This window comes from Dipodomys ordii, unplaced genomic scaffold (assembly GCF_000151885.1).
Source record: "Dipodomys ordii isolate 6190 unplaced genomic scaffold, Dord_2.0 Scaffold51, whole genome shotgun sequence".
Taxonomy (NCBI): domain Eukaryota; kingdom Metazoa; phylum Chordata; class Mammalia; order Rodentia; family Heteromyidae; genus Dipodomys; species Dipodomys ordii.
Window position 1 is genome coordinate 2,152,246 of NW_012267267.1, and position 23,484 is coordinate 2,175,729.

General features: G+C 51.0%; 5 protein-coding genes across 11 annotated transcripts in view; 1 reads left to right on the forward strand and 4 right to left on the reverse strand.

Annotated features, from left to right (window-relative positions):
- Positions 1–270, reverse strand: part of Eif3i (eukaryotic translation initiation factor 3, subunit I) — a 7,808-nt gene extending 7,538 nt beyond the window's left edge. The window contains exons 1-2 of the mRNA XM_013020602.1: positions 195–270; positions 20–112 (exon numbers count right to left, since the gene is read on the reverse strand). Of these exons, the coding sequence (XP_012876056.1) occupies positions 20–112; positions 195–197 (96 nt within the window). The 5' untranslated portion in view covers positions 198–270. The remainder of the gene's footprint in view (positions 1–19; positions 113–194) is intronic.
- A 4-nt stretch (positions 271–274) lies between these two features.
- Tmem234 (transmembrane protein 234) lies at positions 275–4,907 on the forward strand. The gene is made up of 5 exons (XM_013020603.1): positions 275–333; positions 537–688; positions 1,560–1,626; positions 3,774–3,866; positions 4,230–4,907. Exons 1-5 carry the CDS (start codon positions 318–320, stop codon positions 4,322–4,324), a joined length of 423 nt encoding a protein of 140 aa, XP_012876057.1. The 5' UTR covers positions 275–317; the 3' UTR covers positions 4,325–4,907.
- A 337-nt stretch (positions 4,908–5,244) lies between these two features.
- Positions 5,245–10,352, reverse strand: Dcdc2b (doublecortin domain containing 2B). Its single transcript, XM_013020494.1, has 9 exons — positions 10,087–10,352; positions 8,620–8,671; positions 8,088–8,164; positions 7,735–7,866; positions 7,324–7,470; positions 7,173–7,212; positions 6,241–6,373; positions 5,521–5,624; positions 5,245–5,295 (listed from the first exon to the last, which is right to left on the reverse strand). Exons 1-9 carry the CDS (start codon positions 10,350–10,352, stop codon positions 5,245–5,247), a joined length of 1,002 nt encoding a protein of 333 aa, XP_012875948.1.
- A 681-nt stretch (positions 10,353–11,033) lies between these two features.
- Iqcc (IQ motif containing C) lies at positions 11,034–13,704 on the reverse strand. 2 transcript variants are annotated; one of them, XM_013020549.1, is made up of 6 exons: positions 13,630–13,704; positions 13,122–13,265; positions 12,629–12,896; positions 12,254–12,372; positions 12,042–12,140; positions 11,034–11,177 (listed from the first exon to the last, which is right to left on the reverse strand). In XM_013020549.1, exons 1-6 carry the CDS (start codon positions 13,669–13,671, stop codon positions 11,145–11,147), a joined length of 705 nt encoding a protein of 234 aa, XP_012876003.1. In that variant the 5' UTR covers positions 13,672–13,704; the 3' UTR covers positions 11,034–11,144. The 2 variants fall into 2 exon arrangements, with proteins under 2 accessions (XP_012876003.1, XP_012876002.1); XM_013020548.1 differs by having other exon boundaries at positions 11,034–12,140.
- A 230-nt stretch (positions 13,705–13,934) lies between these two features.
- On the reverse strand, positions 13,935–22,095 carry Ccdc28b (coiled-coil domain containing 28B). Of its 6 annotated transcripts, none has more exons than XM_013020613.1 (6): positions 21,982–22,095; positions 20,555–20,737; positions 16,165–16,331; positions 15,856–16,046; positions 15,399–15,421; positions 13,935–14,128 (listed from the first exon to the last, which is right to left on the reverse strand). In XM_013020613.1, exons 2-6 carry the CDS (start codon positions 20,716–20,718, stop codon positions 14,074–14,076), a joined length of 600 nt encoding a protein of 199 aa, XP_012876067.1. In that variant the 5' UTR covers positions 20,719–20,737; positions 21,982–22,095; the 3' UTR covers positions 13,935–14,073. The 6 variants fall into 6 exon arrangements, with proteins under 6 accessions (XP_012876067.1, XP_012876066.1, XP_012876064.1 ...); XM_013020612.1 differs by lacking the exon at positions 21,982–22,095 and adding an exon at positions 21,795–21,881 and having other exon boundaries at positions 20,555–20,741; XM_013020610.1 differs by lacking the exon at positions 21,982–22,095 and adding an exon at positions 21,794–21,881.
- Between the last annotated feature and the right edge of the window lie 1,389 nt (positions 22,096–23,484).

The window sequence follows — 23,484 nt, forward strand, 5'->3', positions numbered from 1 at the left end:
GCCCGCGGCCGCCGCTCACCGGGTCCTTGGCCACGGTGAAGAGGAGGTCTCCCTCGCGGTTATACTTGATCTGCGTGATGGACCGCTCATGGCCTTGCAGGAGGATCGGCTTCTGTGGGGACAGGACGGGGGAAGACTCAGGGCCCACTGGGACGCGGGACCCCCACCCGCGCCCCCGCGCCCCGGGAGCTTACCATCCCGGCGGTGACGCTAAGACAGAGGCAATGTGAGCCGGGCCGGAAGAGGTCGTGGATAGACTTCCGGGTTATGGGTCGCCACCCGCCTCGTTCCCGGAAGTAAAAGAGAGCAGCGTTGCCATGGCGGCGTCTCTGGGTGGGTAGCCGGCCCCGCCCCCCGCGGGCCTCCCGACCCCCAGCTCAGTGACTTGTCTGGTGCCCCGAGCCCCAGACGCAGGCTCCCGATCCGCGTCCCGGAGGGAAGGGGGGCGGTGCGGGCGGGAGCGGGGCGAGGCCGGCGGGCGTCCGTGCGGGGGGCGTCGGGCGGGCGGCTCGAACCTTCCACGCGTGTGCACTCAGGGCAGGTGCTGGCTCTGGTCCTGGTGGCCGCGCTGTGGGGGGGCACGCAGCCGCTGCTGAAGCGGGCCTCGGCCGGCCTGCAGCAGGTTCAGGAGCCGACCTGGGTCCGCCAGTTGCTACAGGAGATGAAGACCCTTTTCTTGAATACCGAGGTGCGTCTGTGAACCCCCTTCTTTCTCCCTCTCTCCTGAGGAGTAGTGGCTAAGCAGTTTGAGGTAACGGGTGAAGGCCAGGGCCTCCTCTTCCAGGAGTCTTGTCCTCTTTGAGCCTCAGTTTCATCATCAGCAAAAGTGGGAATTATAATGATAACCATCTTACAGGGCAGTTGAAAGATTTAAGCGGTGAGACACATAAAGCTCTTAGCGATGGGCCTACTTCATCCCATGTGCCCACTCTATGGCTTCAGTGAGTATGTTACTATTGTGACCCTGCCCATTATATAAGGAAACCATCGCAAACCTTTCCAGAGGGAGGGCTTGGACCCAGCTGGCCCTGGGAGAAGGTGAGAAGGGCTATGGAGTACTGCCTCTGGTCCCAAGTTGGCCTGGGCATGCTGGTGGGAAAGGCTGGTCAGGACACAGCTTCTCAAGGGTTAGGGCAAGAAGAGATGTAAGAGTGGCTGGGGCTGGGAAGGTGGCTCAGTGGTAGAGTGCTTGCCTTGCATGCATGAGGCCCTGGGTTCAATTCCTCAGCACTACATAAACGATAAAAGCCAGAAGTGGCTCAAGAACTAGAGTGCAAACCTTGAGCTGAAGAACTGAGGGATAGTGCCCAGGCTCAGAGTTCAAGCCCGACAACTGGCCCCATGACTGCCCCCCCCCAAAAAAAGAAACCAGCAGAGCTGAGGGAAGGTATTTAGGGGAAACAGGTAGATTGGATCTGTTTCTGCTCCAGAAGGGCGCTCCTCGGAGGACTTAGTGGGCTCTTAGAACTACCCCTTCTTCCAAGGAAGGGCAGATGCTAGAAGCTCAAAGAAGGCCATGCTGCTCAGTCACACTGACTTCACATCTCTCCTGTTTCCAGTACCTGATGCCCTTTCTCCTCAACCAGTGTGGCTCCCTCCTCTACTACCTCACCTTGGCATCAACAGGTGGGTCTCTGGTGTAGAGCTTTTCTGTCTAGTGAACCAGAAACACTTTGTTGCCTTCAGTCAGGGAGAGTATCTGCTTTGGGTTCCCTATTTGTACGCTTTTTGAGTTGCAAGGACAAAGTGGGTTGGTGACAAGCACATGGCCAGGCACTGGAGCTGGTCTTGTGCAGCAGCACTTGATACACTTGCTGCCTCAAGTATTGGCTTTGGTTTATTTGCTGGAGACAAGTTCTCACTGTGTACCTCAAGTTGGCTTAGAACTTAGAATCCTCCTGTCTGAGCCTCTCAAATACTGGGATTATAGACATGTAGCACCATACCCAGCAATATTCATCTTTTCTGATAAAACAGTAGCCACTATTTTTAGCATGTGTTTTAGTGAGTAGCCACAAAAGCAGTAGTTTCTCTTTTCTTTCTCTTTCTTTCTTTTATTTTTTCAATTATTTATTATTTGATGCCAGTACTGGGGCTTGAACTCAGGGCCTGGGCACAGTCCCATAGCTTTGTCATTGAAGGCTAGTGCTCTACCATTTGAATCACATCTCCAATTCCCAGTTTTTTGGTAATACGTGTTTCATGGACTTTTCTTCCCTAGGCTAGCTGATCTTACATCTCAGCCACCTGAGTAGCTAGGATTATAGGCATAAGCCACCAGCATCTGGCCTTATTTATTTATTTTATTGTGACTGAGTGATATTCAACTTGAGAGTCACTTGCCTCCCAGATGTTTACTACCAGGCTTAGTTGTGTGTGTGTGTGTGTGTTTTACTGGGGATTTAACCCATATCCTTGTATATGCTAGGAAAGGACTAAAAACACTTTATCAATTGAACTACACTATAACACATAGAATTGTAGTTTGAACTCAGGGCCTTATGCTTGCTAGGAAAGCACTTTATACTTGAATTGGGCCTCTTAGCCATTTTGCTTTAGGTTATTTTACTTATCTATGTCTTCCTTTTTTTTTTTTTTTTTCCAGTTGTGGGGCTTGAGCTCAGGGCCTGGGTGCTGTCTCTGAACTTTTGTGCTCAATGCTAGCACTCTACCACTTTGAACTACAGCTCCACTTCTGGTTTTCTAGTAATTAATTGGAAATAAGAGTCTTACAGAGCCAGGTGCAGGGCTCATGCCTGTAATCCTAGTTACTCAGGAGGCTAAGATCTGAGGCAGTTCAAAGCAAGCCTAGGCAGGAAAGTCTGTGAGACTCTTATCTCCAATTAACCACCAGAAAACCAGAACCGGCACTGTGGCTTAGGCAGTAGAATGCTTGTCTTGAGCTGAAGTGCACAGGGACAGCACCCAAGCCCAGAGTTCAAGCCTTACAACCATAGCCTTTCCTGCCTGGGCTGGCTTCAAACCTCAATCTTCAGATCTTCCTCCCACTTCTGCCTCTTGAGTATTGGAATTAATTGCAGGAGTATGTCACCATAACTGTTCCATGATATCTTTTTTATTTTATTTTTTCCAGTCCTGGGGCTTGAACTCAGGGCCTGAGCTCTATCCCTGAGCCTCTCTGTTCTCAAGGTTAGTGCTCTACCACTTGAGCCACAGTGCCACTTCTGGCTTTTTTTTTTATGTAGTACTGAGGAATCAAACCCAGGGCATGCCCCATTCTCAGCCCTCTGAGCCTTTTTTTTTTTTTTTTTTTTGTGAGTCGTAGGGTTTGAACTCTGGGCCTGGACACTGTCCCTCAGCTCTTTTTTTTTTTTTTTTTTTGTGAGTCGTAGGGTTTGAACTCTGGGCCTGGACACTGTCCCTCAGCTCTTCAGCTCAAGGCGAACACTATACCACTTGAGCCACAGTGTCACTTCTGGTCTTCTGGTAGTTTATTGGAGATAAGAGTCTCGTGGACTTTGCTGCCCAGGCTGGCTTTGAGCCATAATCCTCAGATCTCAGCCTCCTGAGTAGCTAGGATTACAGGCGTGAGCCACAGGCGCCTGGCATGAGACTCTTATCTTCAGTTAACCACCAGAAAACTGGAAGTGGTGCTATTGACTTAAAGAGGTAGAATGCTACCTTGAGTGAAAAAGCTCAGGAACAGCACCCAGGTCCTGAGTTCAAGCCCCATGACAAAAAAAAAAGAAAATGTTTTGTACCTAGAAAGACATTTTTTCATCTCAGGGATTCTTCTTCTTCTTCCTACCCAGATCTGACCCTAGCAGTGCCCATCTGTAACTCTCTAGCCATTGTCTTCACGCTGATGGTTGGGAAGGTCCTTGGAGAAGATATTGGTGGAAAACGTAAGTCAGGCTGCTGTGAGTGTGGGATATAGCTGCTTCCTAGAGTCCGTCCTTCATGAGTGGGAGAGGAGGGGCCCTTCTTCCATCCTGCCTTTCCTCTGCAGCTCTCCTGCCTCCTGGTGGCCATTAGTTTCCTTCCGGGGCAGTCTGTGGGTGGGAATTATGACCAGACCCCATCTGAGCCCATCAGCCCTGTGCCAGTTCCTTCCTACTGGCATGAATGGGCTCAGAGCCCCTTGATTTCTTTTTCCTTTTTGGTGGCACTGGGGTTTTAACTCAGGAGCTTGCATTTTCTAGGTGAGTGCTATACTACTTGAACTATACCTCCAGTCTGAGCCCCTTAATGTCTGCTCTTTATCCCAGGAGCGGTCGCTGGCATGGTGCTCACTGTAACAGGAATTACACTTTGCATCACAAGCTCAGTGAACAAGGCCCAGGGGCCACCATCTACCTTTTAGTGGGCTAATTCCCACCTCAAGCTCTGCCATCACTAGGAAGCTCCTGGGCCATGGGTGCAGGCAGTGAGCGGATGGGCCTAGCACTTGCCCTCCCTGAGCCTCGGCTTCCTCATCTCGTATGGGAACATCTACCTCGTGGAGCACAATACGTTTTTTAACCTTTGAGCAGTGTTCAGCTGCTGTGATTCAGCACAGGAGACTTTATCCTTACCCTCAGCAGCCATTCTGCCCAGCTGCTTTCTTCCTGTGTTATCTCAGGCCACTGTTATGCAGCCACTATTAATTTGACCTGTTCTGGACTGTTATGGTCTGCAGAGCCCTGGCAGCAGGGCAAGCTGCAGTCTCTGAACCAGAAGTGTGACTAGGAGGTCTCTATGTTTCAGTCAGAGTGCCTTGCTGATGTTGATGAAACTGAGGGGGAAAGGGTGTAGGAAAGATGAGCTGTTAAGCTCCCTACCCATCTATGAGGAGGGTGAAATTGCTTTACTGCCAGCCCCTCTCAAACAGACAACTGTGAGCCTGGTAAGAGCTACCTGCAACACCCAACACAACTGGCCACTTGCAGCCTCAATAAATCATTAAACACACAGAGCTTAATAAGTGTTCTTTTATTGTGATCTCTCTTCCAAATTCAGGTAAAGATTCCTTTCTCTGGACAAGAATCTGACATAAGGAACTAGCCTCCCCAGCAAGGGATGCTGTGACCAGAGAGAAAGGAAGACTACTGGGATATGGGCTTAAGGACAAGAAGATGGGGAAGATTTGAGGAGGCCAGGGCTCTCCTGTGAGTCCTGGAGACACATGGCTTCCTATAACAGGCTGGTAGAGGCCAGAGACAAAAGATGACAAGTCCGTGTCCCCAGTTTCTGGGGCTCTCCAGGTGGCACAGCATGGACTGAGGCTGGAGGTGTAGCCCCAGCCTAAGACTGGTGTTCCAAGGACAGGGCTTCTTCTACTGTTTGTGCTGCCTTCTGGAGGAGGTGGAGAGCCATAAGCATGCCTGCCTACAGCCCCAGCCAGGAGATCCTCAACCCCAGGAAAAGAGAACACTAAAGATTTAAGGAGAGGTCAAGCTCTGAGATGTTAGAGATCTGCTTACAGTCACAGTGAGAGGACTGTTCCTATGGCCCACCACTGCCAGTCTCTAGCTCAGAACTCCTCCCATCTCCATTCCACTTTCTCATCCATTGGCCTACCTGATCTAAAGGCTCCTCCGGCCAAGTGTCTTTATCATCTGCAACTTCCTGGGCCCCTGCTGTCTCCTTCCTTGGGTGAGGAGCCCTGTACACTCCCTTCACTCCTAGTGAGGGAAGCAACATTAGCTGATAACCATCAGTGCCAGGGGCCTCAGCCTCCTTTTGTCTTCTCTACCAGCCACTTTCTCTTCTCTGACCCTTGTTCTACATCCCTCCCTACTTAGAGGGGGACAGGGAAGTTGAGAAGCAGGCATTTGGCTCCCATCCCAAACCCTTGTAAATCTACCCCTGAAGCCTCATGGCTTTTTTGGGGGGAGGGAGGAGGGGGGTCCGGTCGTGGGGCCAGGATTCTGGGCCTGGGCGCTGTCCCTCAACTCTTCAGCTCAAGGCTAGTACTCTACCACTTGAGCCACAGCGCCACTTCTGGCTTTTTTCTTTTTTGCTTATGTGGTGCTGAGGAATCAAACCCAGGGCCTCATGCATGCAAGGCAAGCACTCTACCACTAAGCCAGCCCCAGCCTCATGGCTTTGAGTGAACCGTTGCCACTTCCATGTGCTTCTTTCACATGGGAAATCCTTTTGGAGAAGCAAGGGACTAGATGTGCAGGTGGGGGATAAGTGACTGCCCCTGCCAATGCCTCCCATAGCAGCAGGGATCATCTTGTCACTAAGGTGCATGCACAAGGCCCTGGGTTTGGTCCCAGTCCTGGATTACCTCACCTGATGGAAATGAGGGAGTAGGAAGAATGTTTCTTGACTGAATAGCCTGCTGGGGTCTGGCATAGAAAGCAGAGGGCTCAGTTTGTCCTGCTGCTTCCTCTGGAGAGTGCAGGGTGTCAGGTGCCCTGTTGCCCTGAGGGTATAGAAAGGACCCTGGTTGTGGGCTGTTCTCACTTTTCCTATTCCTGGTCTAGGCTCCAGTGTCCCAGTGCCTGAGGGAGCTTGGGAAAAGCAGTGTTGTATCTTCTCAGTCCATATCCTCCCCCTTTGTCCCCTCCTCCCATCAGACTGCCTATCCTGGGACAACAGCTGGCACCTGGCGCTGGAAAATGTCCTGGGTAAAGCCAAACTGTGCCCCACCCCTGTGCTCATGCTCACTGGCTCGTCTCCTGGGAGTGTCCAGGCCTGGAGGAGGATGGGGAGCTGCTGTCTCCTTGGGTCCTCCCTAAGCCAGGTATGACAATTCTCTCCCAGCATCCAGTATAGAAAGGTGTTAGATTCTTTTTGTTGTGTGTGGTGGTGGTCATGGGGCTTGAACTCTGAGCCTGGGCGCTGTCCCTGAGCTCTTCAGCTCAAAGCTAGCACTATACCACCTGAGCCACTTCCAGTTTTCTGAGTGGTTAATTGGAGATAAGAGTCTCACAGACTTTCCTCCCCTGGGCTAGGATTACAGGCATGAGCCTCCTCCCTCCCTCCCCCACCCGGCTGCAAGGTGTTAGATTCTGCAACCCATCCTGAAAGTCACAGTGCTGTTCTGGCCTGTGCCACTCAGTAACTTGTCACCCTGAACTTGCTGAGCTCCCGTTTCTACCTACTGACAATGGGGATAATCTCATTTCATGAGATAATTGAAAGGGTGCAGTGAGATTAGGCCAGAGTTCTCAGTCAGTTACTCCCCTTCCTTCCCACCTCAGTGGGACTGGATCACCTACCTCCCGCCTGTGGGGCCCATACTTTGGGTTCAGAGGATACCTGCAATGAAAGGAAAGGCTGTGTTGGGCAAAGGAAGACAAAGAATGAGAGCGCACAGCTCTGAGGGCAGCCTCAGCCACACCCAGTGCCCTGAGCCTCCCAAGTACATACCAGCAGCCCCTGGGCAGGGAGGGGCTGGGCACCAGCAGCTCCAGATAAGGCAGGGCCTTGAATTCATCCTCTCCCACAGCTACATAGTAATGGCCATTCACAAGAGCCATCCCTGCAGACAGCGGGACCCCCTCCAGTGTGTAGAGTCTAGGGGAAAGGTGAGGGCCAATGGGCTAGATTCTGCTTCAGATTCAGCAGGTATTGGAGGGGCATTGTGGGTCACAGCTACTCCAGGGTGCCCTCTGGCCTCTGGGAACCTGGTACCTGGATTCTGCCCTGGCTCCGTGGGGTGGGCCAAAGGGACCTTTCTCTATATTGAAAGAGCATACTTTCCCTTGGCCTTTTCATGCTCCCTGAAACCAGTAGGGGAGACTCTGGGGACTTTGGGCCTCTGCCCCTTCCCATACTTACTTGTGTACAGCCCCAGTCTGCAACTTGACTTTCTCAGTCAGGAGCTTCAACACAGTTGCCCATTCCTCAATGGCAGCCTGAGACAACTTCAGACTAAATGGGGGACTTAGCAGGTCCCCATTCCTGAACACACTAAGATAAAGGGCAACGGATGAGAGGAGGGTCCTCAGGACTTCCTACATATGAGAAGGTAACATGAGCCACAAAACTGTGAGAATCACTGTGCCAGCCCATTTTCACCCACCAATGATTCTTTATCTCCCACCAGTAACTGGGGGAAAAAGCCACCCCCATGTTCATAATGTCACTGAAACAGAAGTCTCTGCCCCTTGTTCCCTGACACTGGCACTCACTGGATATAGCAGGGGGCACCTGCAGGAAGCCATTGTCCAAGGGCCCCATCACACTGGTAGCAAGTCCTGGGAGGGTCCTGAAACCCAAGTAAGGCCCCCAGATCAGGAGAGAGAAGGGCTTTCATTATGGAGGGGTCAGCCTAAGGATCCTGGGGTGAATAGGTTGGAACCAGCTGGGCAGGAAAAGGGGCAAGGAGGGAGGACACTAGTCATACCTTTCACTAACGCATTTCCAGTCATCTTAAAACCTCCCACCCCCATCCCATGAGTGTTTCACAGATTCCCCTTCCTTTGGGAGGGCCACATCCTGGAGGCAAGGTAAAATATTGGGGCAGGGGTTGGGGCTAATAATATCTTCTAGTCCCAGGAAGAACAGCAGCAGGCTCCAGATACACAGGTATAGAGGTATAGAGGGCCCTACAGAACCAGAAGCTCCTCTTTCTTCCAGAGCCCCTGACCTCCCAGACCAAACTGGAGCAATCCCAAGAAGGATGGGAGGACAGAGATGGGGCCAGCCTCTCCTAGGACTCACTTGTGGTCTGCCGGTCTTTCCACCTGGCTTCTTCCCTCCCGGGGGTAAGTAGCTGAAAGGACAAATCGGGTCTAGGTCATCTTGACGCTTCCATAGTCCAGTAGCTTCTGGAGAGTCGATTTAAGGCCCAGCTCCCCAGGTCTCCCTCCCACCGGTCAGTCCAGAACACATGTAGGCACTTGAACCTACCCCAAGTGCGATGCAGGTTGGAAATCTAGACAGGTCTCAGACATAAACTGTAAGGTTAAAGAATAAGAAAACAGCTGGGCACTGGTGGCTCACGCCTGTAATCCTAGCTACTTAGGAGGCTGAGATCTGAGGATCACGGTTCAAAGCCAGCCCAGGCAGGAAAGTCCATGAGACTGTTATCTCCAATAAAACCACTAGAAAACCAGAAGTGGTGCTGTGGCTCAAGCAGTAGAGCACTAGACTTGAGCTGAAGAGCTGAGGGACAATGCCCAGGCCCAGAGTTCAAGCCCCATGACAGACCAAAAAAAAGAAAAAAAGCACATTCAATAGCCTACAGTATCCCAGACCCTTTGCATTCACCAGGCAGGTGATTTTGTTTCACTTGCAGAAGTTAAGTGACCAAGCCCAGATAAGTCAACTGAGGACTCACAACCCAAGTTAGGAGCCAATTTTTTTTTTCTTTTGCCAGTCCTGTGGCTTGAACTCAGGGCTTGGGCACTGTCCCTGAGCTGCTTCTATGTAAGGCTAGCGTTCTACCACTTGAGGTCACAGTGTCCTTTCTGACTTTTACGTGTTATGTGGTACTGAAGAATTGAACCAAAGTCTTCATGCATGCTAGGCAAGTACTCTACCACTAAGCCACATCCCCAGTCTGGAGCCAAATTTGAATGAAAGCTCTGATGTCAAATTCTCCCACCCTGGAGAGCAAGTTGATCCTAACAGGAGAATTTGAGGTGCCTAAAAAAATGGAGAGAACAGATTTAGTGTTGGTGATAGGAGATCTGATTAAGAACTTTCAGGAAGGGGCTGGGAAGGTGGCTCAGTAGTAGAGCGCTTGCCTTGCATGCATGAGGCCCTGGGTTTGATTACTCAGTGCCACATAAGCAAAAAGAAAAAAACCGGAAGTGGTGCTGTGGGTCAAGTGGTAGAGCACTAGCCTTGAGTTGAAGAGCTGAGGGACAGCGCCCAGGCCCAGAGTTCAGGCCCCACAACTGGACCCCCCCAAAAAAAAAACTTTCAGGAAAAGTTTCAACCTATAGAGTCTCCTTCCCACAAGGTGGTCCTGACTATAGTGGGGTCCTAGCTAATCACGGCATAAACCTTAGTAACAAGCAATTTAACCTGCATTTCAGCTCAACAACTTGCAGATTTTTACTGCTTCTGCCTCTCCCCAGGTTCAGTGAAACCTGGTACCCACACAGTGAATACTGGAGAGGCACCATTGCTGCTGCCACTCCCTCCCTCCCTGGGCTTTTGAAACAGCCCCAGCCCACTCACGGGAGCTTGTGGAATCGTTCAAAGCCAGCAGCCACATATTGTCCTCCATTCTGTAGGTCTGCCAGGTCGGTGACAGGGTGGCCGTGACAAGGCGTGTAGAGGGCACGTACAGCCAGTGGGGCTTGTACGGCTGATGTTACATCATATAGGAAGGCCTCCATGGTGGGGTAGCGGCGTTGAGTCACCACCAGCTGGTGGCCTGGGGTGAAAGGGTCCCCATTTCTGTACACTACTACTCTTTTGGCCGTTGGCCTGCTACTCGCCATAGTGTACCCTCAGCCAGACGCGGAGCTGTTGCCAGGTAACAAAGGCAAAGTTGGGAGTCATGCCAATCAGAGGTCAAGTCACTAAGAAAGGGAGGGAGAACCTCTTTCCATGCAACTTTCTCTGCCTTTCTGACTGAAAGGTCAGGGCTTTATTTTACTTTTTTAATTCTTTTTTTCCGGGTCCAGTCGTGGGGCCTGAACTCTGGGCCTGGGCGCTGTCCCTCAGCTCTTCAGCTCAAGGCTAGCACTCTACCACTTGAGCCACAGTGCCACTTCCGGCTTTTTTTTTCTTATGTGGTGCTGAAGAATCGAACCCAGGGCCTCAGGCATGCAAGGCAAGTGCTCTACTACTGAGCCACCTTCCCAGACCCCAAGGCCACGGCTTTATGAGACCTTACAAGAGCAGGATAGGTAATGATCACTGACAAGGCAGACCCAGCATTCAATGTAAGGGAGTGGCAGAGATCCACTTAAGCACAGACATTCTAATCTTTTGAGCTCAAAGGAAGCAAGGGGAATCAGCTTGAGGGCTGTTCTCCAAGGAGCATAGCTAGCTTTGGTCTTGGGCCATGGCTCCAAGCTGGCTTTGGGGATAATGTCCTTGTTCTAGTGATTATTGAACAGGAGGTCCATAAGCTGTCCTGGCCAAGGGCTGGAGATGAAAGCAACCAGGCTGAGTCAAGAAAAAACTTTATTATCCTCCAAGCCTCCCACTCTTTTCTCCAGGGAATTTCACCTGAAATTTGAACAGCAGGCGGCAGATGAAAGGGGGTCCTTCATCTTCCTTACATACTAGCCAGCTCTCTTCTGCATCTTCTCTTGAACCTGTTAGCCATAATGGTTGAGGATAGGAGCTGGAGGTAAAGCTGGTACCAGGAAGGTAGGATGAGGGCCTATTTTCCTCATCACACTTTCACAAATAGAACCTGTTGCTCCCCTGGGTCCCCCTGTCTAGCCTGGTGCTCCCGCTTTCAATGACCTGCCTTCCTATGGATCCTTTCCTGTCTGGACTGGTTCTGGACAGTTGGAAGACAGGTTCTCAGGTGGCCTTAATCTTCATAGTGCAGCCCTCTAGTTATCTCATCCTTCATAACTAAGTACAACAGAGGTTCCATCTCTGGACCATCTATCACTGGGGGTCTGGCCCTTGGACAGTTTTATCCTGAGATCCAGGCTACCATGTTCCAGCCCTGCCAAGGTCCCATCCAGATTCATCTGGGTTGTTTGAGAGGCTTGTCCTCTGTAGTCTGGCTCTTTGGCAGTATTTCACTTTGTGGTTTGACCTTCTGCGAGACTTGTCCTTGATATCTGGATCCTGACAGACTATAGGCAGCTGTGTCCTGGCCTTCTTGGAACAGGGGCTCCTAGATTTGAGGCCCCTGAGGGTCTGATCCTCCAGGAGCTTCATCTGCTGCAGACAGAGTTCTTCAAAGGCCTATCCACCATGGTCTGGCCCTTGGGCAAACCTGTTCCCTCTATCCTGGCTGGCTGGTGGTATACAAACTGTGGTCTAGCCCTCCTACAGCTGTCACCATTAGCCCCAGCAGGGATTTTGCTTTCAGTGATCTGACTTTCTGAGGATTTATGGGACTGTGATTTTTCCCTCTTGCAGGAGTCATAGTCCAGCTCTCCCATGGCCCTGTTTCTGTAGGATGGGTCCTCCAGCAGGGAGCTTGATTGTGACCAGACCTCCTCACAGGCTTGTTGTCCCTGGTGTGGACACAGGCTGGGCTTGTCTCTGTTCTGGTCTGTTTCTGGGGATCTCAGTGTTTGTTTAAGAATTAGGTACTGTTGGGAGAAAACAGATACTGCATCATACAAGCCTGTTTGGGCATAGCAAGAGGCCTCTCCCAAACCCCACCTGTGGCCCATTCAGAAAAGAGTTCCAAGTTAATGTCTACCTCCTTTCGGCTGTTGATGGCTTGTTGTAGCCACAATAGTTCCATGGCCAAGTGGCTTTGGTGGTACTGGAGTTCCTGGAGCTCATACTGGCTATGGGACAGTCCTGGACCTGTGGTTTCTTTGAAGAAGGGGGGGGGGAAATTCATGAATTATTCGAGGTGTTGACACTAGGAATAGGTTTATCCGTGGATTCTGGCAACCCTTTGCTCCCTACCCAATGTCTTTTCCCCAACCAGGGGTAGGGAGGGAGTAACAGAGGAAGGAAGGAGGGAGAAAGCTTGTTTAGTGGATTCCTTTCATTTTTCAGATGGGAAGCTAAGGCCTTTCTTTCTCAGAGAGGATCAGGGGTTTCCCTGAACTAGGCAGACTGGTACCTGGGTTCTCCATCCTGGAGATGGAGGTATCTCTGGTTTTCTCTTGGCCAGGTTTTCTGGCTTTCTTGCTCTGCTCAGCCAGAAGCCAGAGGCTGTCATCTCTGCAGGGAAGAGTTCCTGGATCTGATGAATTCTCTCTTGGCTTCTTCAGCATCATCTCCTCCCACATGGCCCTTTTCTCAGATTCTTTACATGGGAGGTGTCTCCATAGTTCCTGCTCTGGATTTTGCACCCTCTCTTTTGCTTTCCAGGAGCGATGAGATTTTGCCTTTTAAGAAATCAGAGAGGTCTGAGAGGCCAAGAGCTAAGTCTCTGTGCATAATGGGGGCATGATCAAGCAAAGAAGTGAGCAGAATTCAGGACTCGGTGTGAGGCGAGTCTGCTGCCTTTTGCAGTGAGAAGCCTATCGTCAGCAAGAGTGGCCTCCAACACTCCCTTGCATCCCCTACCACGTGCTCCTTCCCCTCACTTGCCCTCGTGGGATGTGCACTACCTCCGGGAGAAACCGGGGCCTGGGGATCCAGCCCGCAGTCCACTGAAGTGTGCCCAGGTCGCCCTCGATCTCTTGCACAACCGCCTCATACTCAGCTCGCAGGTTCTGGAACTGCTGCCGGACTAAGAAGCCCCGGATGCAGGCCTGAGGTGGAAACCGAGAAGAAAGAAGGTCTCATCACTTCAGGAAAGGGGCATTTGGGGGATTTTCCTGGAGTCATCCCAGGGCCTGCAAGAAGGCCCACGGTCACCGGAGAAGATGGGGGGCAGCGTGCGCGGGACTCTGGGAGTTCAAGGGAGGAGACCGGACTGGACCTCCTCCTCTCTTCAAGCCCTTCCGTGCGGACCCGGTCCAGGCACGAGCGAGGGGGCCGCTGGGGGAAACCTGGGAGGCGGCGCGCGCCAGCAGCTCCAGAGGCTGGCACGCGGAGAGGAGACTGAGCGTGACGGCCTCATCTAGCAGGGAAGTCCGAGACCCCAGTGCACTCCTACACCCCGCCGCCTCGAACCTGTAACAACGACACCCTCCGAAGTAACAGTTCCCGGTCCATGCTTACGCCAACGGCCCCACGGTACGCCGGGCGCCTGCGCAGGGGAGGCGGCGGCGGCGCTCCTGAGCATGCGCAGACGCAGGCCCCGCCCCTCCGCGTCGCGGGCAGCCTTCCGCTAGTGCCGGCTCTCCTCTGCTCCCCTGTGTGGTTCCGGGGCGACACCGACCGCTCGTCCCAGCCTGAGCCGGGCCTGCAGACCCTGCGTGGCCCTCAGAGGCTTCTCGGCGAGAAGAGGCGTGAAGAGGGCAAGGAGGACATGGAGCCGCTTGCTTTCTTTTTGGTTTAATTCCATCCAGCGCCCCCCACCTCCATAGCACCTGGGGGTCTGAGGAACAGCTCCGAGTTGGTAAAGTCACAGTTTAAAGGGAATGTGAAGGAGGCGTCTGGGCCTGGGTCCCAGGCCTACGCAGCGGGCTGCTCCTCGGGCTCGGCATTCTCGGCCAGGTGCAGCTTCTGTCTGTGTCCGTCAAGGAAGGTGATGCTTTGATTCTGCCTGACCCAACCCGGCTGCACCCCCAGTCTACCCAGCCTGCCCTTCTTCTTAAGTCCCTCACCCCGCCTCTTTTCATCCAGCTCATGCAGGGCCCTTGAGCTAGATTTGCTGAGCTCGCACTGGAGAAAGAGAGGGAGAGGGGGGGAGAGGGAGGGAGGGAAGGAAGGGGGGGGGAGAGAGAGAGAGAGAGAGAGAGTGTGTGTTTGGGCGCTCATTTCTTACAAGACCAAATAAAGTAGTCTAGATTACTAAGTAAATAAGAAATTGTTCAATGCTACCAGGATAGGAGGACACCAAACAGGCTTCATAATATATTGGTATCATCTAGCACTACAAAGCCTGTGCCATTGGCTCATGCCTGTAATCCTAGCTAGGAGATTTAGCAGCCAGAAGTGGAGTAGAGTGCTAGTCTTGAGCAAAAACATCTTAGGGATAGTGCCCAGGCACAAAGTTCAAGCCCCAGGATTGGCACACCAAATACACACACACACACATATACATATATATTTTTAAGTCAGTGGTGAGGCTTGAACTCAGGTCTGGACACTGTCCCTGAGCTTTTTTTTTTTTTTCTTTTTTTGTCGGTCGTGGGGCTTGAACTGGGCTTGGGCGCTGTCTATGTGCTCTTCAGCTCAAGGTGAGCGCTCTACCGCTTGACCCACAGCACCACTTCTGGTTTTCCAGTGGTTTATTGGAGATAAGAGTCTCACGGAGTTTCCTGCCTGGGCTGGCTTTGAACCGTGATCCTCAGATCTCAGCCTCCTGAGTGGCTAGGATTACAGGCGTGAGCCACCGGCACCCAGCTTCCCTGAGCTTTTTTGGTCAAGGCTAATGCTCTACCACTTTGAGCCACAGCTCCACTTCTGCTTTTCTGGTGGTTAATTGAAGAGCAGAGTCTCACGCACTTTCTTGCCTGGGCTGGCTTTGGACTGTGATCCTCAGATCTCAGCCTCCAGAGTAGCTAGGATTACAGAGCTGAGCCACCAGTGCCTGGTAAATTAAAGATTTTGATCAGTAGGTAAAACATATTCCCTACATCCTCTTTTCTCCTAGTATTTGGGACATTCTATGCTGATCTCTTTGGGTGGGGGTGGTCTGTGGCTATTGCTGAGCAGTAAGACTGCTGCTTATGTGTGGATGAATACTCCTGAGCAAGGTAGAGAAACTGACCTCATCTCCTCCCTCATCCTTGCCCCAAGGGGGAAATGTACACACATAAAGACTCAAAGGATACATGGAATTACTAAGATCTTCCAGCTATCAACAACAACAACAAAAAAAAAAAAGTGTTCTGTTAGAAGAGAGACCAGAACAAACCCAGATGCCCTTCCACCTCTTCCGGTGGAAGTTGTGGGCCCCAACTTTCTTGGATCCGTATACCCTCACCTTTCTACCAGGAACTTGGAAAGGTGTACCTCCCCCCATCTGTAGGGCCCCAGGATACAAAGCACCCAATTTTTTTTTTTTGGGTCCGGTTGTGGGGCCTGAACTCTGGGCCTGGGTGCTGTCCCTCAGCTCTTCAGCTCAAGGCTAGCACTCTACCACTTGAGCTACAGCGCCACTTCCGGCTTTTTTTTTCTTTTTGCTTATGTGGTGCTGAGGAATCGAACCCAGGGCCTCATGCATGCAAGGCAAGCGCTCTACCACTGAGCCACCTTCCCAGCTCCAAAGCACCCAATTTTATGACCCACATTGCTAAGCAGCTGGTCCAAGTTTCTATCAGCCATCGTCTTCTTCTGCTCCTCAGGCAACCCCTCAGTGACCCCATCCTCTTCTTCATCATCTTCCTCCTCACCACACACATCCAGGCTGAAATGTAGCCGGGCCAGCTTCTCCTGCATTTCTCGAACATGCTCCAGTTGCTCGAAGGAGCATTCCTTCCCTGAACAGTCAGTGTATGAGCCTTGATAGCCAGCCTAGGGTGCTGGCCCCAGCCATACCTCAGAGACCAGAGCTCCAGCCCCATTCTCATCCCCTCTCTGCCCAGCCCCAGGGCTCACCAAAGGCCTGCAGTCGTCCAGAATGGAAATCATTGAGTAAGTTCAGCAGTCCCCCTTCCATCTCATAGACATCAGTCACCTCAGTCAGGAAAGAATGCTGCAGGGGCGTTCCTGCTGAGCCGGCCCCTCCTCCAGCCAGCACAGGCCGGCATTTCTCCTTGCCCACTCTAGGTAGGATGGACATGACCATTATCACAAGGTGCAGTGCAGTCTGGTATCCCTGGATGCCTACTGCCATTTGTGCATTAATTCATCTGTTCATACACTCATCAAAATAAAGATGATTATGGGTCAGTAATCCTAGCTACTTAGGAGGCTGAGAGCTGAAGATCACTGTTTGAAGCTAGCTAGGGTAGGAAAGTCCATAGGACTTTTAGCTCTAACCAGAAAAAGGCAGAAGTGGCTGGGTGCCCGTGGCTCATGCCTGTAATACTAACTACTCAGGAGGCTGAGATCTAAGGATCATGGTTCAAAGCCAGCCCAGGCAGGAAACTCCATGAGACTCATCTCCAATTAACCACCAGAAAACTGGAAGTGGCACTGTAGTTCAAGTAGTAGAGCGCTTGCCTAGGACAGTGCCTAGGCCCAGAGTTCAAGACACATGACAAATGAACAAAAAAAAGCCAGAATGAAGATGTGGTTTAAGTAGTAGAGTGCCAACTTGGAGTGAAAAAGCTAAGGGACAGCACTCAGGCTTTGAGTTCAAGCCCCAACTAGCACAAGAAACAAACAAAAATGGTTATTGTTCTGCCCTTGCTCTGGGCACCAGGATTGGTAGAGGGAAAGGAATAAGTAAAATGGGAGAAGGTAAGAAGTGCAAAAGAAGTATGTTTTGTGGGCTGGGTATGTGACCTAGTGGTAGAGTGCTTGCCTAGCATGCATGAAGCTTTGGGTTCGATTCCTTGGTACCACATACACAGAAAAAGCCAGAAGAGGTGCTGTCAAGTGTTAGAGTGCTAGCCTTGAGCAAAAGAAGCTCAGGCCCCAAGTTCAGTCCCTAGGACTAGAGGGAAAAAAAAGTGTCTGTTTTGGCTGGGAATGTGACTTAGTGGTAGAGTGCTTGCTTAGTCTGCATGAAGCTCTGGGTTTGACTCCTCAGTACCACATAAAGGGGAAAAGCTGGAAGTGGTGCTATGGCTCAAGTGGTAGAGTGCTAGCCTTGAGCAAAAGAAGCTCAGGGACAGTGCCCAGGCCCTGAGTTCAAGCCCCAGGACTAGAGAAAAGAAAGACAAGAAAGAAAGAGAGAAATAGAAACAAGCAAAGAAAGAAAGAAGCTGGGTGCCGGTGGCTCATGCCTGTAATCCTAGCTATTCAGGAAGCTGAGATCTGAGGACTTGCAGTTCAAAGCCAGCCTGGGCAGGAAACTCCATGAGAGTCTTGTCTCTAATAAACCATTAGAAAACCGGAAGTGGCACTGTAGCTCAAGTGGTAGAGCGCTTGCCTTGAGCTGAAGAGCGCAGGGACAGAGTTCAAGCTCCACGACCGACCAAAAAGAAAGAAAGAAAAAGAAAGTCTGTTTTGCAGGGCACCAGTGTCTCATTCCTGTAATCCTAGTTACTCAGAAGGCTGAGACCTGGAGGACTGGAGTTCAAAGCTAGCTTGACCAGAAAGATCCATGAGATGCCATCTACAAAATAACCAGTAAAAATCCAGACTGGAGATGTGGCAGGAGTGATGGAATACTAGCCATAAGTAAGCCAAGCAAGTTCCAGGCCCGTAGTTTAAACTCCAGTACTGTCAAAAACAAGGAGGAGGGTGGGGGGTGGGGTGGGGGGAGAAATAGCAAGAGAGAGGAGAGAGAAAGTCTGTTTTCTACTAATAGCACACTCAGAGTCAAGCCGCAGGGGATTGTGATTCTCAGAGAGCTTCGCTTATCCTCCTGTGACTGGATGAGTCACTTGTTCACTTGTTCTTGGTTTTCAGTGAATTTGGGGATAGCTGCTCCTTTATTGCTGTCAAAACTGTCTTGCTTTCTAAAAAAAAAAAACTTTCTCTCTCTTCTCTAGTAGCCTTTTCTACTGTTCTTGCCACGTTACCCTGGGTTTCAGCTGTGTCCCACTCACTGAGTACCTACTCTCAGCAAGTGCTCTATAATTTCTCCCATGCCTCCAGCCCTGCTTTTTTTGTTTATTTGGGATTTTTTTTGGGGGGTCCGGTCATGGTGCCTGAACTCTGGGCCTGGGCGCTGTCCTTCAGCTCTTCAGCTCAAGGCTAGCGCTCTACCACTTGAGCCACAGCGCCACTTCTGGCTTTTTTCTTTTTGCTTATGTGGTGCTGAAGAATTGAACCCAGGGCCTCAGGCATGCAAGGCAAGCGCTCTACCACTGAGCCACCTTCCCAGCCCCTGTTTGGGATTTTTTAATAATTAGTTTATTGTTATTAGAGAGGTGATATACAAAGGGATTTCAGTTACATGACTCAGATAATAAGTCAATTTTGTACAGTGTCATCTGTTCTCTTACTCTCCCTCCCATCTCCACCCATGAGTTATACAGTCCACTTTCATCAGTGTCCAGTGAGCTCCACTGCTACACTTTCTCACCCTTTTTCCCTCAAGTTTTTGTAACCCCCCTACCCTCCCGAAGATATACATGTGAATATATCATACATAAAGAGAAAATAGAATCATCAAAAAGTAAAAATGAGGGGCTGTGAAGGTGGCTCAGTGGTAGAGTGCTTGCCTCACATGCATGAGGCCCTGGGTTCGATTCCTATGCACCACATAAACAGAAAAGGCTGGAATTGGCGCTGTGACTCAAGTGGTAGAGTGCTAGCCTTGAGCTGAAGAGCTCAGGGACAGCACCCAGGCCCAGAGTTCAAACCCTATGACTGACAAAAAAATAAAAATAAAAATTAGCTGGGCACCAGGGCTCAAGCCTGTAATCCTTGCTACTCAGGAGGCTGATCTCTGGGAATCATGGTTTGAAGCATTTGGGGATAGAAAAGTCCAAGAGACTCTTTTGTGTGTGTGTGTGTGTGTGTGTGTGTGTGTGTGTGTGTGTCCGTCGTGGGGTTTGAACTCTGGGCTTGGGTGCTGTCCCTCAGCTCAAGGCTAGTACTCTACCACTTGAGCCACAGCACCCACTTCCGGATTTTTCTGTTTATGTGGTGCTGAGGAATCGAACCCAGGGCCTCATGCATGGGAGACAAGCACTCTACTACTGAGCCACCTTCCTAGCCTGAGACTCTTATCTCTAATAAACTACTCAGAAAAAGACAGAAGTGGCACCGTGGCTATACAATAGCCTTGAACAAAAGAAAAGCTCAAGGACAGAACCCAGCCCAGAGTTCAAGCCCCAGGACAGATCAAAACCAAAAAAAAAATAATAAAATAAATGAAACAATATAAAACAAAAGAGAGATCGCTTGTTTCCATATCTTGTTTCATATATATATATATATATATATATATATGTGTTATTTTATATAAATATAGAGGCACATAGCATTGTGCCTTTGTGTTTCTCTCCAAAGAGTATCCTCTTTTGGTTTCATAGTGTGTGAGTCTCTAGAATCCTGTATAATTTTTCTTTTTCTTTTTTTTGGGGGTCTGGTCGTGGGGCCTGAACTCTGGGCCTGGGCACTGCCCTCAGCTCTTCAGCTCAAGGCTAGCACACTACCACTTGAGCCACAGCGCCACTTCTACCTTTTTTTTCCTGCTTTTGTGGTGCTGAGGAATTGAACCCAGGGCCTCATGCATGCAAGACAAGCACTCTACCACTGAGCCACCTTCTCAGCCCCCTGTATAATTTTTCATATCCCAGTGTATATTTTAGATGTAATTTCCACATATCAGAGAGGACATGTGCTGTGTGTGCTGTCTGTCTCTCTGAGCTTGGCTTACCTCATGTAATGTGATTTTTTTTTTCTGTTGGTTGTGGGGCTTGCTTTCAGGGCCTGGACGCTGTCCCTAAGCTCTTTTGCTCAAGGCTAGCAGTATTCCAGTTTGAGCCATAGCTCCACTTCTGGTTTTTGAGTAGTTTATTGGGGATAATAGTCTCACAGGGACTTTTCTGTCTGGGCTAGCTTTGAACCTTGACCCTCAGATCTCAGCTTCTTGAGTAGCCAGGATTATAGGTGTGAACCACCAATGGCTGGCCTAGAACATTCTTTTCAGTGTGACCAGCAGGCTCATCTGACTTTCCCGGGAGTAGCAGGGTGCTCACTCCCTCTGCCAGGCACGGCCTCACATTGTGTATAAGTGGCCTCCTTGGCCTTTTTCCCTTGCACTAGAGCATAAGCGTTCATCTCTGAGTGCTCAGAGATCCACTGGAGCCAGCTCAGAGATGGTAGCAATCCTTGCTTAATACCTAAAGGCTGAAAGATCTCCGCTCTCCCACCTTCCTCCTTCTAATGTTGAGGGCTTTCCCTCCCTCCCTGCTGTACCTACCTCTTGAACTTGGCCCGCTGCTTCGGGGATGGCAGATGAGGGGGTCCTAGAGCCAAGGAGCCGCTGTGGCTGGTGGGCACGGGGACCCTCCTTAGCGTGCCTGGGGCCTGGGCTGGCTGGGTTAGACAGGGCTTGGGACTTCGTTTCTTCTTTTTGTCATCCATTGGGTGCTGGGCCTCTGGCCTGAGAAGGAAGCAACCTCTCTGAGATAGTGAGGGCCCAAGTTGTCCCTTTACACAGCAACCTCCGAGCTGCAAAGGAAGGACCCTGGTACTTTAAAATGTGTCCTCTCAAAACTGTCCCTTTGTCTGTGTGGGGCCAGGCAGCCAGGCCTATTTGCTGGGACCATCCAAGGTCCACCTGAAGCCTGGTTCTGCTGAAGGGCTAGCCAGCCAGTTAGCCAGGTGCTGCTGGGGTTCCCTGCCCTGGAGGCTCCAACACAGGAAGAGGCAGGGTGGGTACTAGCGGGCAGGTGCTTAGCTGAGGCTTAGGGGTCCCCTGACCAGGCCCACTGTTTATCAACTGCTTCAGCCCATATGATGCTGTCCAGCACTGTCGTGACCTAGGTGAGGGTGCTGGCTCCTGGGAAGGGCACAGTGTCAGGCAATAACCACCAGGGTGGGTATGGTGAGCCTGGGCACAGGGGCGGGCTCCTTGTGGGCCCCCCATTAGAAACCAACATCCTTTGTATTTCATCCCACACCCACCTGCCAATGCCAGGAATCCTCAGAAGTTCCTTGGGACAACTTAAGTCCCTTTAACCTTTTCCAGACAGAAAGTCCCTGGTGTGGGTGGGCAGGCAGCCCGTGGCCTGGGCCTCCAACAATAGCTGGGCCTGTGACTGGCACAGCTTAGGCGGCTTCCTGTTTAGCCCCAGCTCCCAGCCTCTGGTCTGCTGGGGTCCTCTCCAGGACCCTCATTCTGGGACAGTGTCTAGCCATTTAAAGCGGACACATGGCTGGCTGGCACCCAATGGGTGGGTCCAGGGCGTGGTGGAAAGGGATAGGGCGCATCTTCTGTTGCCGCCTAAAGCAGCCATGACCCAGTGATGGATTTGACAGAACTGGAGCAGGAATCCCTGGCTTCCCTCCCCCCCCCCCCCCCCACCCCCCGCCCCAGCAAGCACCCAAGGTTTCTCCTACTCAGTCTCCCAAGTCAAGCTTCCAAACAAACGCCCAGCTCCAGAGCCAGAGTCAGGCCCAGAGAGAGCGTTGCCCACCCCCCCTTGGGACAACTGACCTGATGGTTTGGGGTCTGCAGATGCAGTGTGCAAGCTCCCTCCGCTGGGCCGCTGCACTTCCCCGGGACCGGAGCCGGTGGCGGCAGCTAAGCCGACCGGAGGTAATTTGCATTTAAAGAGAAAGTGGCCTTCTTTGAGGCTGGGGATGGAGCGATCCTACATTTAGTAAGCTTTTCTTCTCACCCACCTTAAATCCGGCCAGAATTTGAGTGACCCTGTTAGTCATGTGATACAGATTTAAAATATTTTCCTTTTTCCATCAGTTTTGGAGGGAAGGTGGAGTCCTTTACAAAATGGTGGTGGCATCGTCAGGAAAGGGGGGCGGGGAAAGGAGAGGAAAGAAGGTGGGGGGAGATTAGGCAGCAGAATGCAAACACACAGAAAGCATAAACAATAACAGCCAGGAAAACAAAACAAACAAGCAAAGATTAACCAGGTAACCAGATCCCCCTACTACGCATTTGATGTACATTTAATCCTCATTACAACCCTGAATTACAATTATCATTGTTCATTAAGTCATTACTGAATAGTATTGTCACCTATGAATTTCTGCTGAGAGCCAGAACCCCTCTTCACCCCTAGCCCTAGGAAATGGGGAAGACCACTAGGTTTCCTGGCCAGATTCCAGCACCCAGGAAGGAAACCTGAGCTCCAGCAGGTAGCTGCCAGTGCGGGCACCACCTGTGAGGCTGGATCAATGGGACAGCTATTTAAAGACCTGGCAGAGGCTCCTGCCATCCCCAAGAGTAGCTTCTGATGTCACAAGAGTCTCATCCTTAGCCAGGCTACTCAGAAGGCTCAAATGAACTGGCCCTGGGCAAGTCACACAGACACTCATGTTCCTTTCTCAATGGGCAGGAGCAATTTTCCTGGGCTGGACCTCTGGATCCAAGGGGTACCACTTTGTTGCAGGTACCTTATTCAGGGGAAGGTGTGTGGGGGTGGGTGGGGCAGTGTTACAAGGATGGACAACAGGATGTCTCTTTGCTCAAATGCTATAGTTGTACCAGGGCTCCTTCAACTCAGTGACAGAAGGTCCAGAAATATTCTTGGGGTTCCCATAATCAGCCGCTTCCTTGGGGAGCCCAAAGTCTTTCCAGAGCTGCTGCTTTTTTTTGGAAGCTCCCTGAATTTAGTCAGCTGCTCTTTATCTGTTCTGAGAGAATCTTAAAAATTTTTTTCTTACTGATGCTGGGACTTGAACTCAGGGTCTTTTGCTCTCACTTAGCTGGTCCTCTACCGCTTGAGCCACACCTGTAGTATTCTTTTCTGTGGGTTGTGGAGCTAGAACACAGAGCCTAGGTGCTGTCCTGAGCTTTTTTGCTCAAGGCTAGCACTCTACCACTTTGAACCACAGTGTCACTTCCAGACTTTTGATGGTTAGAAATAGGAGTCTCTCATGGACTTTCCTGCCCAGGTTGGCTTTGAACTGTGGTCCTCAGATCCCAGCTGCCTGAGTAGTTAGGATTACAGCTGTGAGCCACCAGAACCAGGCTTATGACTGTTGGCGGTCATTAGTGTAATTTGTATACTCAGGCTGGCTCTAACCTTGAATCTCATTCTGCATCCTGAGTAGTTAAGATTATAGGTATGAAGCACTGGCACTTGACTCCTCCAGAGGATTTTTTTCCTTTTGTCAGTTGTGGGGCTTGAACTCTGGGCCGAGGCGCTATCCCTGGGCTCTTCA